The 13,283-nt window shown below is 44.0% G+C and overlaps 1 protein-coding gene across 1 annotated transcript in view; it reads left to right on the top strand.

Moving 5' to 3' along the window:
* efhd1 (EF-hand domain family member D1) overlaps positions 1–10,952 on the top strand; it is a 77,977-nt gene extending 67,025 nt beyond the window's left edge. The window contains exons 3-4 of the mRNA XM_033031048.1: positions 5,255–5,389; positions 8,113–10,952. Of these exons, the coding sequence (XP_032886939.1) occupies positions 5,255–5,389; positions 8,113–8,244 (267 nt within the window). The 3' untranslated portion in view covers positions 8,245–10,952. The remainder of the gene's footprint in view (positions 1–5,254; positions 5,390–8,112) is intronic.
* The last annotated feature ends 2,331 nt before the right edge of the window (positions 10,953–13,283 follow it).

The raw sequence follows: 13,283 nt of genomic DNA, 5'->3' as shown, positions 1-13,283 counted from the left end.
ATCAAATGAGCAACAGTCAAATGAGTTGGCACAGCATTCAACCACACACTGACCAGTGAGTAACTCAGACCAGTTAGCCTGACTGACCGGTGGTGGGAAAGATGCTGGAGTCAATTATTAAAGAGGTAATAATGGGGCATTTGGATAGCAGTAAAAGGATTAGTCCAAGTCAACGTGGATTTATGAAAGGGAAATCATGCTTGACTAATCTTCTGGAATTTTTGAGGATGTGACAAGTAAAATGGATGAAGGGGTGCCAGTGGATGTAGTGTATCTAGACTTTCAGAAAGCCTTTAATAAGGTCCCGCAAGAGAGACTGGTGACTAAAATTAGAGCACATGGTATTGGGGTTAGGGTGTTGACATGGAAATTGGTTGGCAGACCGGAAGCAAAGAGTAGGAGTGAACGGGTCCTTTTCAGAATGGCAGGCAGTGGCGAGTGGAGTGCCGTAAGGCTCGATGTTGGGGCCGCAACTGTTTACCATATATATTAATGATTTGGAAGAGGGAATTAGGAGCAACACTAGCAAGTTTGCGGATGACACAAAGCTGGGTGGCAGTGTGAACTGTGAAGATGATGTTAGGAGGTTGCAGGGTGACCTGGACAGGTTGAGTGAGTGGGCAGATGCATGGCAGATAGAAACATAGAAACATAGAAAGTAGGTGCGAGAGTAGACCACCAGGTCCGTCGAGCCCGCACCGCCATTCACTCATGGCTGAACACTAAACAGACACACTTACCCACAAACAGTAGACACAAGACACAGAACACAAGACACTACCCTCCCCTTTATACCGCTATCACCCCTCTCCACCCCAAAAACCTCGTGATCTCCTGGGGGAGGCAAAAAACCGGATAAAAACCCAGGTCCAATTCGGGATAAAAATCCGGGAAATTCCTCTCCGACCCCAATCTAGGCGATCGACACTTGTCCAGGAGATCACTCAGGTCTTACTATACTAACCATACCTAGGTCCATATCCCTGCCCTCTCCCCGTAGCCCCTTATCCCCTTGGCAGCTAAAAAACCATCTATTTTAGTCTTAAATATATTTAAAGTTTCTGCTTCCACTGCTCCCTGGGGCAGTGAATTCCATAAATTAACCACCCTCTGGGTGAAGAAGTTCTTCCTCAGTCTCAGTTTTAAAAGAGCCCCCCCTTATTCTGCAACTATGTCCCCTAGTTCTAGTTTCCCCGATCATTGGGAACATCCTCGGTGCATCCACCCGATCAAGGCCCCTCACGATCTTATATGTTTCAATGAGATCGCCTCTCATTCTTCTAAACTCCAAAGAGTAGAGTTCCAGCCTACTTAACCTTTCCTCATATGTCAATCCCCTCATTGCAGGAATTAATCTTGTAAACCTTCGCTGCACTGCCTCCAGGGCTAGTACATCCTTTCTTAAGTATGGACCCCAGAACTGTACACAGTATTCCAAATGTGGTCTCACTAATACTGTGTACAGCTGCAGCAAGACCTCCGTGTTTTTATACTCAATCCCCCTAGCAATAAAGGCCAAAACTCCATTGGCCTTCCTGATTGCTTGCTGCACCTGCATACTAACTTTTAGTGATTCATGTACTAATACCCCTAGATCCCTTTGCGTTGCATTACAACGCAGCTCCTCCTCATTTAGAAAATAACTTGCCCTATCATTTTTTTTCCCAAAGTGAATGACTTCACATTTATTAGTATTAAACTTCATCTGCCAAGTTGTTGCCCACTCACCTAGCTTATCTATATCCTTTTGCAGACTCTTCATATCCTCCTCATCCCCTACTTTTCCTCCCATTTTTGTATCGTCCGCAAATTTTGATATATTACACTTGGTTCCCTCCTCCAAATCATTTATATAAATTGTGAACAACTGGGGTCCCAGCACCGACCCTTGCGGTACCCCGCTAGTTACCGGTTGCCATCCCGAGTATGAACCATTTATCCCCACTCTCTGCTTCCTATTTGTTAGCCAATCCTCTACCCATGCTAATATATTACCCCCAATTCCATAATTTTTTATTTTTAGCAATAGTCTCTTATGTGGCACCTTGTCAAAAGCCTTTTGGAAGTCCAAGTATACCACATCCACCGGTTCCCCTTTATCCACCCGGGTTGTTACTTCCTCAAAGAATTCGAGCAGATTCGTTAAACAGGACTTCCCCTTCACAAAACCATGCTGGTTCTGTCCGATGAAGTCATGTTTATCCAAGTGCCCCGTTAGTGTTTCTTTAATAATTGTCTCAGATGCAGTATAATATAGATAAATGTGAGGTTATCCACTTTGGCGGCAAAAACAAGGGGGCAGATTATTATCTCAATGGGGTTAGGTTAGGTAAGGGGGAGGTGCAGCGAGACCTGGGCGTCCTTGTACACCGGTCATTGAAAGTTGGCTTACAGGTACAGCAGGCAGTGAAGAAAGCTAATGGAATGTTGGCCTTCATAACAGAGGATTTCAGTATAGGAGTAAAGAGGTTTTTCTGCAGTTGTATAGGGCTCTGGTGAGACCACATCTGGAGTATTGTGTACAGTTTTGGTCTCCTAATTTGAGGAAGGACATCCTTGTGATTGAGGCAGTGCAGCGTAGGTTCACGAGATTGATCCCTGGGATGGCGGGACTGTCATATGAGGAAAGATTGAAAAGACTAGGCTTGCATTCATTGGAGTTTAGAAGAATGAGGGGGCAACTTATAGAAACATATAAAATTATAAAAGGACTGGACAAGCTAGATGCAGGAATAATGTTCCCAATGTTGGGCGAGTCCAGAACCAGGGGCCACAGTCATTTAAGGCTTAGGGGAGGTCATTTAAGACTTAGGTGAGAAAAACGTTTTCACCCAGAGAGTTGTGAATTTATGGAATTCCCTGCCACAGAGGGCAGTGGAGGCCAAGTCACTGGGTGGATTTAAGAGAGAGTTAGATAGAGCTCTAGGGGCTAGTGGAGTCAAGGGATATGGGGAGAAGGCAGGCACGGGTTATTGATAGGGGACGATCAACCATGATCACAATGAATGATTGGCCTCCTCCTGCACCTATTGTCTATGTTTCTAAGCACATAGCTCTCTACACCATTGCCAGTCGTGAGTTAACACAATCCAACCCATTGTTGCCAAGGTTACACCAGGCGCAAGGAGGAGGAGTTGCTGTGCAAGGTAATTTGACCAGTTTGATTGGTGAACAAATTTGATGTTTTACTTAGTGAACCCAATGAGGCACCAAACGCTCCTGAGGTGTGTGATCAAATGGGGGGGAAATAATATCAATGTCTTTAACATTTAGTGCCATTTGTACAAAATGTTGAGAATCAGTAGGTTAAACCTGTTTCTGTGGAGCTTTGCAAGTTCCCTTTCAGTAAAGTGGTTTACCATATTATAAATGTTAAATATACTTAGAACTTAAAGGAATGTTTAAAGTGTCCATAATAATAATTTCCAAACATCTGGCCCCACCACCCCTGGCATTACTGGTTACTTGGAAATCACCTTGAAAGGGCCTATGTTACAACCTCCCGACTGGACTACTGCAACTCACTTCTCCTTGGCATCAGCTCCACCTACATCAACCGACTCCAACTGGTCCAGAACGCAGCCGCCCGACTCATCACCCACACCAAATCCTGGCATCACATCACTCCAGTCCTCAAACAACTTCACTGGCTTCCCATCTCCCACCGGATCACCTACAAAATCCTGGTCCTCACCTACAAAGCCCTCCACCATCTGGCCCCCCCATATCTCACTGACCTCCTCTCCCCCTACCAACCCTCACAGTCCCTCAGATCCACATCAGCCGGTCTCCTCTCCATCCACAAGTCCAACCTCCGCAGTTTTGGGGACAGAGCCTTCTCCAGGGCAGCTCCCAGGCTCTGGAACTCCCTCCCCCAACTGATCCGCAATTCCGTGTCCCTCACCATCTTCCAGTCCCGCCTCAAGACCCATCTCTTCACCTCTGCCTATCCTTAGCCCCACGTCCCCCTCCCTTTTCATCTGTGCTTGAATTGCCTCGTATTGTGTTTTGAATTGAATTCTGTCTTTAATTTGTGTACTAGTCATGTCTCTACTATTTATTTCATTCCGCTTACATGTTTTTCCTCTACTTGCTAAATTTTTGTACGGTGTCCTTGAGACTCTTGAAAGGCGCCCATAAATAAAATTTATTATTATTATTATAATAATTATTATTAATCTTTACTAAATTCGTACCTTGTTCTTCAATAAAGTTTTCATAATTTCATGTTGTTTATAGCGGTTCCCCAAACTCCTATGGGACTCCAGATACTGAGCATTTAGAATTCCTGAATCCAGAAGCCTTTGATGCAATTGCCACATTTAACTTCACTTCATATGGTTGCTCTTTAAACCTGATCTTCTGGTGTAAATGTATTCTTCAAAGCAAAACACCAACTAATTAGTAGGCTTACCGAAGAAGTTGCAACCAAGCCATTGTGCTGTGTAAAATCTTGTTCCTCCTTGCAGCCACCAAATTCCTAATCCCAACCAATGTTTTGCTTTGGAGTAAATGGCACTTTGCTCCCACACCCTCATTCAGGAGTTCTGCACCTTGTGTTGAGCTCCTGCCATGAAGGACAATTCCTAAGGGAAGGCTGGAAAGAGGGAAAGCTCATCTTAATGGGTCTCACCTTCTTCAAGGCAGGATGGATTTGCTTCGAAGACAAACACAAAAGGCTGGAGTTACTCAGCGAGTCAGGCAGCATCTCTGACAAAAGGAATAGGTGATGTTTTCTGTCGAGACCCTTCTTCAGACAGAGTCGGGGAAAGGGGAATAAGAGATGTAGACGGTACTTAGGAGAAATGAATGGAAATTGTGCAAAAAGCAACGATAATCAAGAAAATCTGGGGCACACTATAGTCTATTGTTCCATTACATTACATTACATAACATTAATTGCTCCTGGCTGCCGTTGGTGGCCAATACTGGGGCAGTTGTACCAGGTCGAGGCAGCATTTGACTATCTTAAATAAATTAACCTAGAGAACTTTAACATTCCTGATCTTTGAGTTAAACAATAGAATGTTTGAAGATGTTTTCACGAATGATGGACCATTCCACTGGATTAGAATTCAAATCTAGTCGAAGTTTGACTCCTTCAATTTCAACCTCCATTACCATAGTATTTAATTCTCTCTCTTTTGGGTGTATACCTACGGGTATCAATACTATCTTGTCAAGTCCAAGTCTAGTTTTGTGCACAGATGATTGCTGTTCACTGATCTATTTCAATACGTGTGCTTCTTTCCAGTTCCTTCTGATTTTCCATAAAGCAGCGGCAGGTGAACTGGAAGAAGACAGTGGGTTGATGGCTTTAGCCAGGCTCTCAGAGATTGATGTCTCCACTGAGGGTGTTCAAGGTGCCAAGCACTTCTTTGAAGCAAAGGTAATGTCTAACTCGGGCCAATTATTTACAGGATGGAAAAGCACTTTGGTAAAACGTGCCAATTTCTAAACAAAGAATAACTCAGTGGGACAGGCAGCATCCCTGGAGAACATGGATAGAGGTGATGTTTCGGGCCATGACCCTTATTCAGACTGATTGCAAGGGAGGCGGGAAGGAAAGCTAGAAGAGAGGCGAGGCAGGACAAACATAGCAGGTAATAGGTGAACACAGGTGAGGGAGTTATTTGATGGGCAGATTGTTGGACATTGGCCAGAGATGAGGAAGCAGGTGTGAGCCAATGGGATAGTGTGGCATCCATCTCCCCCCCCCCACACCTTCCTCCGCTGTGCCCACCTGGACTCCCACCCATTTCTCCCCTCCACTCACCCCCCCCCCCCCCCCCCCGTCAATTTCCACCCTCCCGGCTTTACAATCTGTAATTCTTCAAACTTGGCTCACACATCCCATTGGCCTTATCTCCAACCCCTGCCCCTCGCCTGTGTCGATTGATTATCTGGTATTCCGGTCCTGACTCTCCCCCTTTTTCATCTTTCTTCTTCCCCGACGCTCTCCCTACAATCAGTCTGAAGAAGGGTATTGATCCTTTGTGTATTAACCAGCATCTGCCGTTTTGTGTTTCTAAACTCTTTTCATGTGCCACAGCCTTGAGTTTTTACTCTGATGCTGAAATGTGTCCTCGGCAAATAAAGTGTTGGTCGTAAAAGAGACTTGCGATAGGAATGGGATGGTTTACAGCCAGAAAGAAAATGGACCAAGGAATTTTGATCCACAGACGGCACATTGAGAAGGGAGTCAGCCTTTAAAGCAGCCACATACTGGCTGGCATGGAGACTGCAGGAGAGAGGGGGAGAGAGTTGAGATTTGGAGGATGATTTGGGAACATTCTCATGAATGAGACTTGGTTGGGGGCAACTCCAGTTATCTCTTCCATGTAGGAATCGCCACTCAAAATACAGAAATTTTATGTCCCCACGAAACATGCCATGGTAAGCTGCAAACCATTAAATATGTTTAAGAAGGAACTGCAATACAATACAATACAATTTATTTGTCATTTGGACCCCTTGAGGTCCAAACGAAATGTCGTTTCTGCAGCCATACATTACAAAACGAAAAAGACCCGAGACACAACACAATTTACACATACATCCATCACATCGCTGTGATGGAAGGTAAAAACTTATCTCTCCCCTGCACTCCCCCCCCCCCCCCCCCCCCCCCCCCCCCCCCCCGATGTCAGAGTCAAAGTCAAAGCCCCCGGCTGGCGATGGCAATTGTCCCGCGGCCATTAAAGCCACGCTGGGTGATGCAAGGCAGCACACCGGGTCTTGTTGTTGGAGCCCCCGGCGGGCGCTCGCAAAGTCCCGCGGCCATTCCAAGCCGCGCGGGGCGGTGATGTAAGGCCCCGATCCAGGTGCTCTTCAACCCCGCAACTCGGGCGGGAGAAGTCGCCGCTGCGGAAGCCCTGAAAAGCGGTCTCCCTCCAGGGACCCGCGGGCTCCCGGTGTTGCCGTCCGCCAGACCCGCGGTTGTAGCCTCCGAATCTCCGGGGGTCGGGTCACAGCAGCGCTCCACCACAGCTCCACCCGCTCCGGACTCGGCCAGCTCCATGACGGTGAGTAGTCCGCAGCTCCGCAACTGGAGCCCCAGGTCGTTCCTGCTGGAGGCCGCTCCACGTTGCCCAGCCCCAACGACAACAGAGACCAGACAAAGAAAAGGTCGGGTCTCCCGTGCAGGGGAAAGATTTTAAAGTTTCCCCCCCCCCCCACACACATACCCCGACAAAAAAAATAAATAAAAACTACATAGAAACGAGACATAAATAATATAAAGACAGACGGACTGCAGAGGCCGTTGCTGACGAGAGTCGCGCCGCCCACCTATTTGCAGATGCTGGAAAATCGAAAGTACACAAAAATGCTGGAGAAACTCAGCGGGTGCAGCAGCATCTATGGAGCGAAAGAAATAGGCAACGTTTCGGGCCAAAACCCTTCTTCAGACTGATGGGGGGTTTCGGCCCGAAACGTTGCCTATTTCCTTCACTCCATAGATGCTGCTGCACCCGCTGAGTTTCTCCAGCTTTTTTGTGTACCAACCATTAAATATGGTTATCAGAGACCATTTCAGTCGTTCGATCATGGATACATTTATTAATGATTCATCAGAGTAGTTGGACCTGCAATGCAGAGGTTTATTAAATGTCTGTGTGATTATTGGTGTACTCTGCTGTTGATAAGGATTGGAGTGTGAAAAGAGTTGCTTGATTGACTTGGGAACAATGATTCCAAAGGAGGCATTGTTTTTTTCCCCTCTGCTTCACTGTGTGGTAAGGCTCTGAATGTTGAGTAGAGCTATCTCCTCTTGGTTCATCCTATGCTTCAGAGCCCTTGGGCTCGACATCTCCATACCGCTCATCCTTCGGCACAAACTTTAGTCTTCTGTTTGTAATGTTAAGCAGCAGACATGGATAGATGACGTTTCTGAAAGGTCAGAACCCTTCTTCAGACCAAAGGTCCCGACCTGAAACTTCACCTGTCCATCTTCTCCAGACATGTTCCCTGACCTGCTGAGTTGTCTGTTCATTTGAGGCAACTGCTTAAATTGAGGAATAATTTACAAAACTTACTGTATTATACAGGGTAGTTTCTTTCAGCAGGTAACAAAATCTTACTGTTTTAAAGTTGACTTGAATTTGTTTCTAGGTTCAGGCACTGACCAGTGGCAGCAAATTTGAAGCTGAAATCAAAGCCGAGCAACAGCAACGCAAGCGTTTGGAAGAAGACAAAAAGCAGCGAAGAGCGGCATTCAAAGAACTGAAATCTGCATTTCAGTAACAGCATTTGTTCTGTACAGCACAACTACTTGTAAAGATTTAGAAAGTATAGAATGAAATCCTAACAGTTGGATAACTAAAACTTGCACTAAGTGACTATTTTTGGTGCCATTCTATTTTAATTTAATCTCAAATCTAGCTTTTTTTTTTAAAGCTGTCTAACTGACTTGACACTGTATACAAGCCTCTAAATGGCACATGCTATCAGCATGATGAAAACTACAAATTCTGGTTTAGTGTAGTCTGCTTGTCTGTTAAGAGGTTGTTGCAGTTGCCTTTTCTGCCTCTCTCCACCGTTAAAATTAACGGCTCAGGGCTGTGCTTTTTGTAGAATTAAACGCATCTTAGATATGCTGCACTAAATTGTACTATTTGAAATATTTTTGAATTTTATCTTTTGTAGCTCTTTTTATATGCCGTTCATTTGGGAACAACTTTAGACTGTTGATGCGGAAGTTTACTTTCCTCAGTGGTATCTGTGGAAACTGCTTGTGCTCTAAGCAAATACTTCATCCAAAAATCTAATATTTTAACAAACTAATCTGCAAAACTGTTTAAATGCTTAATATAGTGCAGTAATTCCAAAAAAATGTTAATATTGTATCAATATTGAATGAAATCTTGCTGCAACTGAACATTTAAAACTTTGTTAGTGTACATGTAGGTTTCAAAATGTTACGTTTTTCAGAATTATTAAATGTATAGAATGTCAACTCAACAAACAATGTGAACATTGTGGAATATCAAGACTGATATGTGAACTCTGCAAACTTATTGATTGCACAGTGATTTTCCAGTATGCTATTAGGGTTTTAGTCTGGTTAGTTCTTAAGGAGAAGAAACCAAGGCAGGCTTGCAATCAGTGTAAACTTGAGTACATCAAGAGTCACTCCTTTTAAGGAATAGTGGCTATTCTGGGTATTCCTAGTCTGCCCCCATGACCTCTCTTAATTGTATGCAAAAATTGCCAACCATATCATTACCATCAAGTTGCAATGCAACTTCTTTCAACTAGAAGATTTCCTGTGTAAATATGAGACTGTTGCAACTCTACCTGTGACTGTTCTACAATGAGAAACTGCTAATGACTAGACTAGACATTTTGGTGCTGGACGGGAATGTTTTTGTGCAGTTACAGATTAACTCATGGATATCCAAAAAGCGCAATTAAAAAACGAGTTAAAATGTCAGAAACAAAACCTTTCAGTTATATTCCTAAATCATGTATTAGCTGATGTGGGTTACAAATGAGTTCCTCCACTGTGGAAGTCAATTTGTTCAACCTTTAATTAGACACAAAATGCTGGAGTAACTCAACGGGTCAGGCAGCATTTCTGGGGGAAAGGAATAGGTGACGTTTCAGCTCGAAACCCTTCTTCAGACTGAAGACGGGTCTAAATCTGAAACATCACCTATTCCTTTTTTCCCCAGAGATGCTGCCTGTCCCACTGAGCTACTCCAGCATTTTATGTCCATCTTCAGTGTAAATCAACATCTGCAGTTTCTTCCTACACATCTTGTTAAACCTTTAGCCTTACCAAGATGCCTTCAGCAAGTGTGTTATCCTGGAAGCTTACATGTTCTGGTCCTTCGATGGCATATGAAGCAGACAAGCAGTAAACAACAAAAATTGCACACCTCCCAAGATTCAATTTACGAGTTCAAAGGATGTTTCTCCTTAAACCTTTATTGTGGTGATGTTAGGGAAAGTATGTAGAAGAGATAGGGAGAAGACTGACTTTGTTTCACTAGGGTTTAAGGAGACCTTTTTTTTGCCACACAGATTTCTTTAGGACTGGAAGCACAATTATGTGTATGAGCCTACACCAGCACCTGGATGAAATAAATTAATGTGATAGTTGTGCAAAATGGGAACATATCTGGGGACGGTAAAGATGACTGCAAGCTTTTGATAATAGTTAAAATAAAATGTTAATAAATTCCTCAGGGGATGCGAAATTCCAACTTGCAAACGCTTAGCTGTGAAATTTGACTTTTTTATTTTTTAAATTGCTTGGTTTAGTGGGTTTGTATTTTAAAAGATTATTCCTTCCTACCCATCTGCAGTATTTCTTCCTCCCCAGTTGAATGACATCTGACTTGTACGTATCTACAAGTGGATTTTGGAGGAGCCTTTCTGCTTTTGTGTTACTCAACTTGCTCCAAAGTTTCCAAGGAATGGGCATTTGATGGGTGGGGGAAGATGTGAACTGTCCATGTAGCCAACTGGTTCCTCAATGGGATGAGAACTGAGCAGGGCAGGATTTAAGTAAGGGGGGAAAAAGGACGAGCATGTGTATTTTTCAGTTGGGTCTACAAAATTAGAAATGTTAAAGATGCTGCATTGAAATGTTGCTGTTGAATTTATCAGAAATTAAACAAATTTTGATGATGTAAAATTACTTTGGGGAAAGATCTATACTTCCAGTCTGAGCGGTAGAAATTCAACCTCTTGTTTTGTGTCACATACAGAAAGTAATCACATTCTCATCACTTCTGAAATTCTCATTATCCTCAATCAAATTGCATTTCAAGTGAAGTTCAATGTGAATGTTACCTCATGCATTCAATGCATACAGTATTACATTGCAGATATAACACATAATTGAGGATGATCTTCTGCGTTTCTCCTTAACATTGTATTCTAATGTGTTTGTGCTATTTAAAATATATATTTTTGATGTAATAAAATAAACACTAATGGTCTTTGATTGCGAGCTTTTGTTTTTCTGCCTTTCAATATTGCCTTTGAATTCAGAATATACAAGGTTTTCTTTCCAAGTAAAACTATTTCTGTATTTAACTGATATGGAAACTGGTATTTCCAGTTGTGCAATGTGTACAATATGACCTAAAGTCTACAGCTCTGTATTGACTCAGAAGGCTTATGTTGCTAGGGTGAAGACATCGACTAAAGTTGCAACGTTGGTCTTTCCTGTCTAGAAGTCAGCGATTTGGTCAAAGAGGATTATACACAAGACCAATGAGGCTCAGTCAGTAGCTCTCTGGGATTGTCCGGCCTTAGTCTTCTGAAACAACTGCACCTGCTCCTCTTTGTCCACAAGAGGTCTTGATAGATATGCTCGGTTTCTGTAGAAATCAGTTGAGGTTATGTTTTAAAGAATATGTAAACTAAGTTAATAGTTCGTATCCTGATTAACATACAATGCTGATCTAGTGGCAGATTGCCACCATACCTTGGCCTGACATTGTGAAACACAAAACACTGCATGTTGGGGCTAGCTTCCTGACAGGGCTGAGAGAAAATGTAAGACACCTCCATATAATTTAACCTGGTTACCACAGCATTGATTCACATCTTCCATCTTCAAGGGGCTGTCCCACTGTGGCGACCTAATTGGCGAGTTTAGGAGAGTTTGAAAAAAAATGTCATGTTGAAGACCTCCTTCGACCTCCCTATGTTATAGACTATCTACGACTACCTTCGACTAACATGCCGACCTACTACGACCTACTTCGACTAAACCTACGAGTAAAAAAAGTATTTATTTTTTCCATGACGACCTTTTTTTACTCGCGGGCATTTTTCAACATGTTGGTAAATACGCCGCGACCTAGCTGAGGCCTCGAGTACGCGGGGACTACTCTTGAGCATAAAGGAGAGTTACAAAGACCTCCTAGGACCTCGTGTCAACCATGCTGTGAGTATGAGTCGAGGTCAAACTCGTCTGAGCTCGCGGATTAGGTCGCCGCAGTGGGACAGCCCCTATAGTATCCTCACCATAGAATCATGTGCAAATGTGCACATTTAACATTGTGGAAAAGTGCAATGTGGAATTTCTAGGCAGTCATCAACCCTTTCCCCCCCCCCCCCCCCCCCATAATGTGGGGGTTGTTTGTGTTATGTTCTATTTTAATACATTTTCCAGTGAACCAAGTGAACTTACTCGGAACAAGAGATGAATGTGCTGGAAAAATTCAGCGGGTCAGGCAGCATCTGTGGAGAGAAATGACAATCTCTGTTTCAGGTTGGGTGGGTGATTCACTGGCAGATGAGTAGAGTAAATGAAAGGCTAGTGGTGAAAAGAAGATAGTGTCGGGGATAAGGAGAGTAGACGGGAAGTGAAATGGAAAGACAAATATGGGTGGAATGCGATGGGGAGGGGAAAGGGTTGGGGAAATGTGGGATGGGAGATGATCAAACAAAGGAGGCAAAGAGCAGAGTGCCTAGCGGCTTGAGAGATGGTGGGAGACATGCATGGGCAAGGGTAAGGATGGGGGAGGGGGTGTTATTACTTGAAATTAGATAATTGAATGTTCATACCACTTGGTTATATGCTACCCCAAGTGGAATATGAGGAGCTGAACCTCCAGTTTGTGTATGACCTCACTGGCAATGGAGGCGGCCCAGGACAGTATAGGAAGGGGAGTTAAAAGGGTTGTGATCCAGGAGCTCCAGCAGGTCTGAGCGGACAGAGTGCAAATGCTTGGTGGAACTACCCCTAGTATACTCTTGGTCTCGTCAATGTAAAGAAGGCTACGTACAAATGCAGTAGACAAAGTTGGAAGAGGTGCATAAGAACCCCTGTGTCACCTGGAAAGGCTGTTTGAGTCCCTGGATGGAAGTGAGAGAGGAAATGTAGGCATAAGTTTAGTTTAGAAATACAGTGCAGAAACAGGCCCTTCGGCCCACCGAGTCCGCACTGACCTGCGATCCCCGCACCTTAACACTGTCCAACATACACTAGGGACACTTTACAAATACCAAGTATACAAACCCAAGCCCATTAATCTACAAACCTGTACCTCTTTGGAGTGTGGGAGGAAACCGAAGAACTCGGGGAAAACCTGCGCGGTCACGGGGAGAACATACAAACTCCGTGCAGACAGCAGTCATAGTCAGGATCGAACCCAGGTCTCTGGCACTGCAAGCGATGTAAGGCAGCAACTCTACCGCTATGCCACCGTGCCGCTCACTGAATGAGCTGGAGGTTTAGGACATATTTTGGAATCCTGCACAGGGAGGCTTATGTCAAACACCCTAATTTCACAGATGTTAGAAACATAGAAAATGGGTGC

This window comes from Amblyraja radiata, chromosome 13 (genome assembly GCF_010909765.2).
Source record: "Amblyraja radiata isolate CabotCenter1 chromosome 13, sAmbRad1.1.pri, whole genome shotgun sequence".
Lineage (NCBI taxonomy): Eukaryota > Metazoa > Chordata > Chondrichthyes > Rajiformes > Rajidae > Amblyraja > Amblyraja radiata.
Note: the sequence above shows the minus strand (reverse complement) of the source record. Positions and strands in the feature narration are given on the sequence as shown.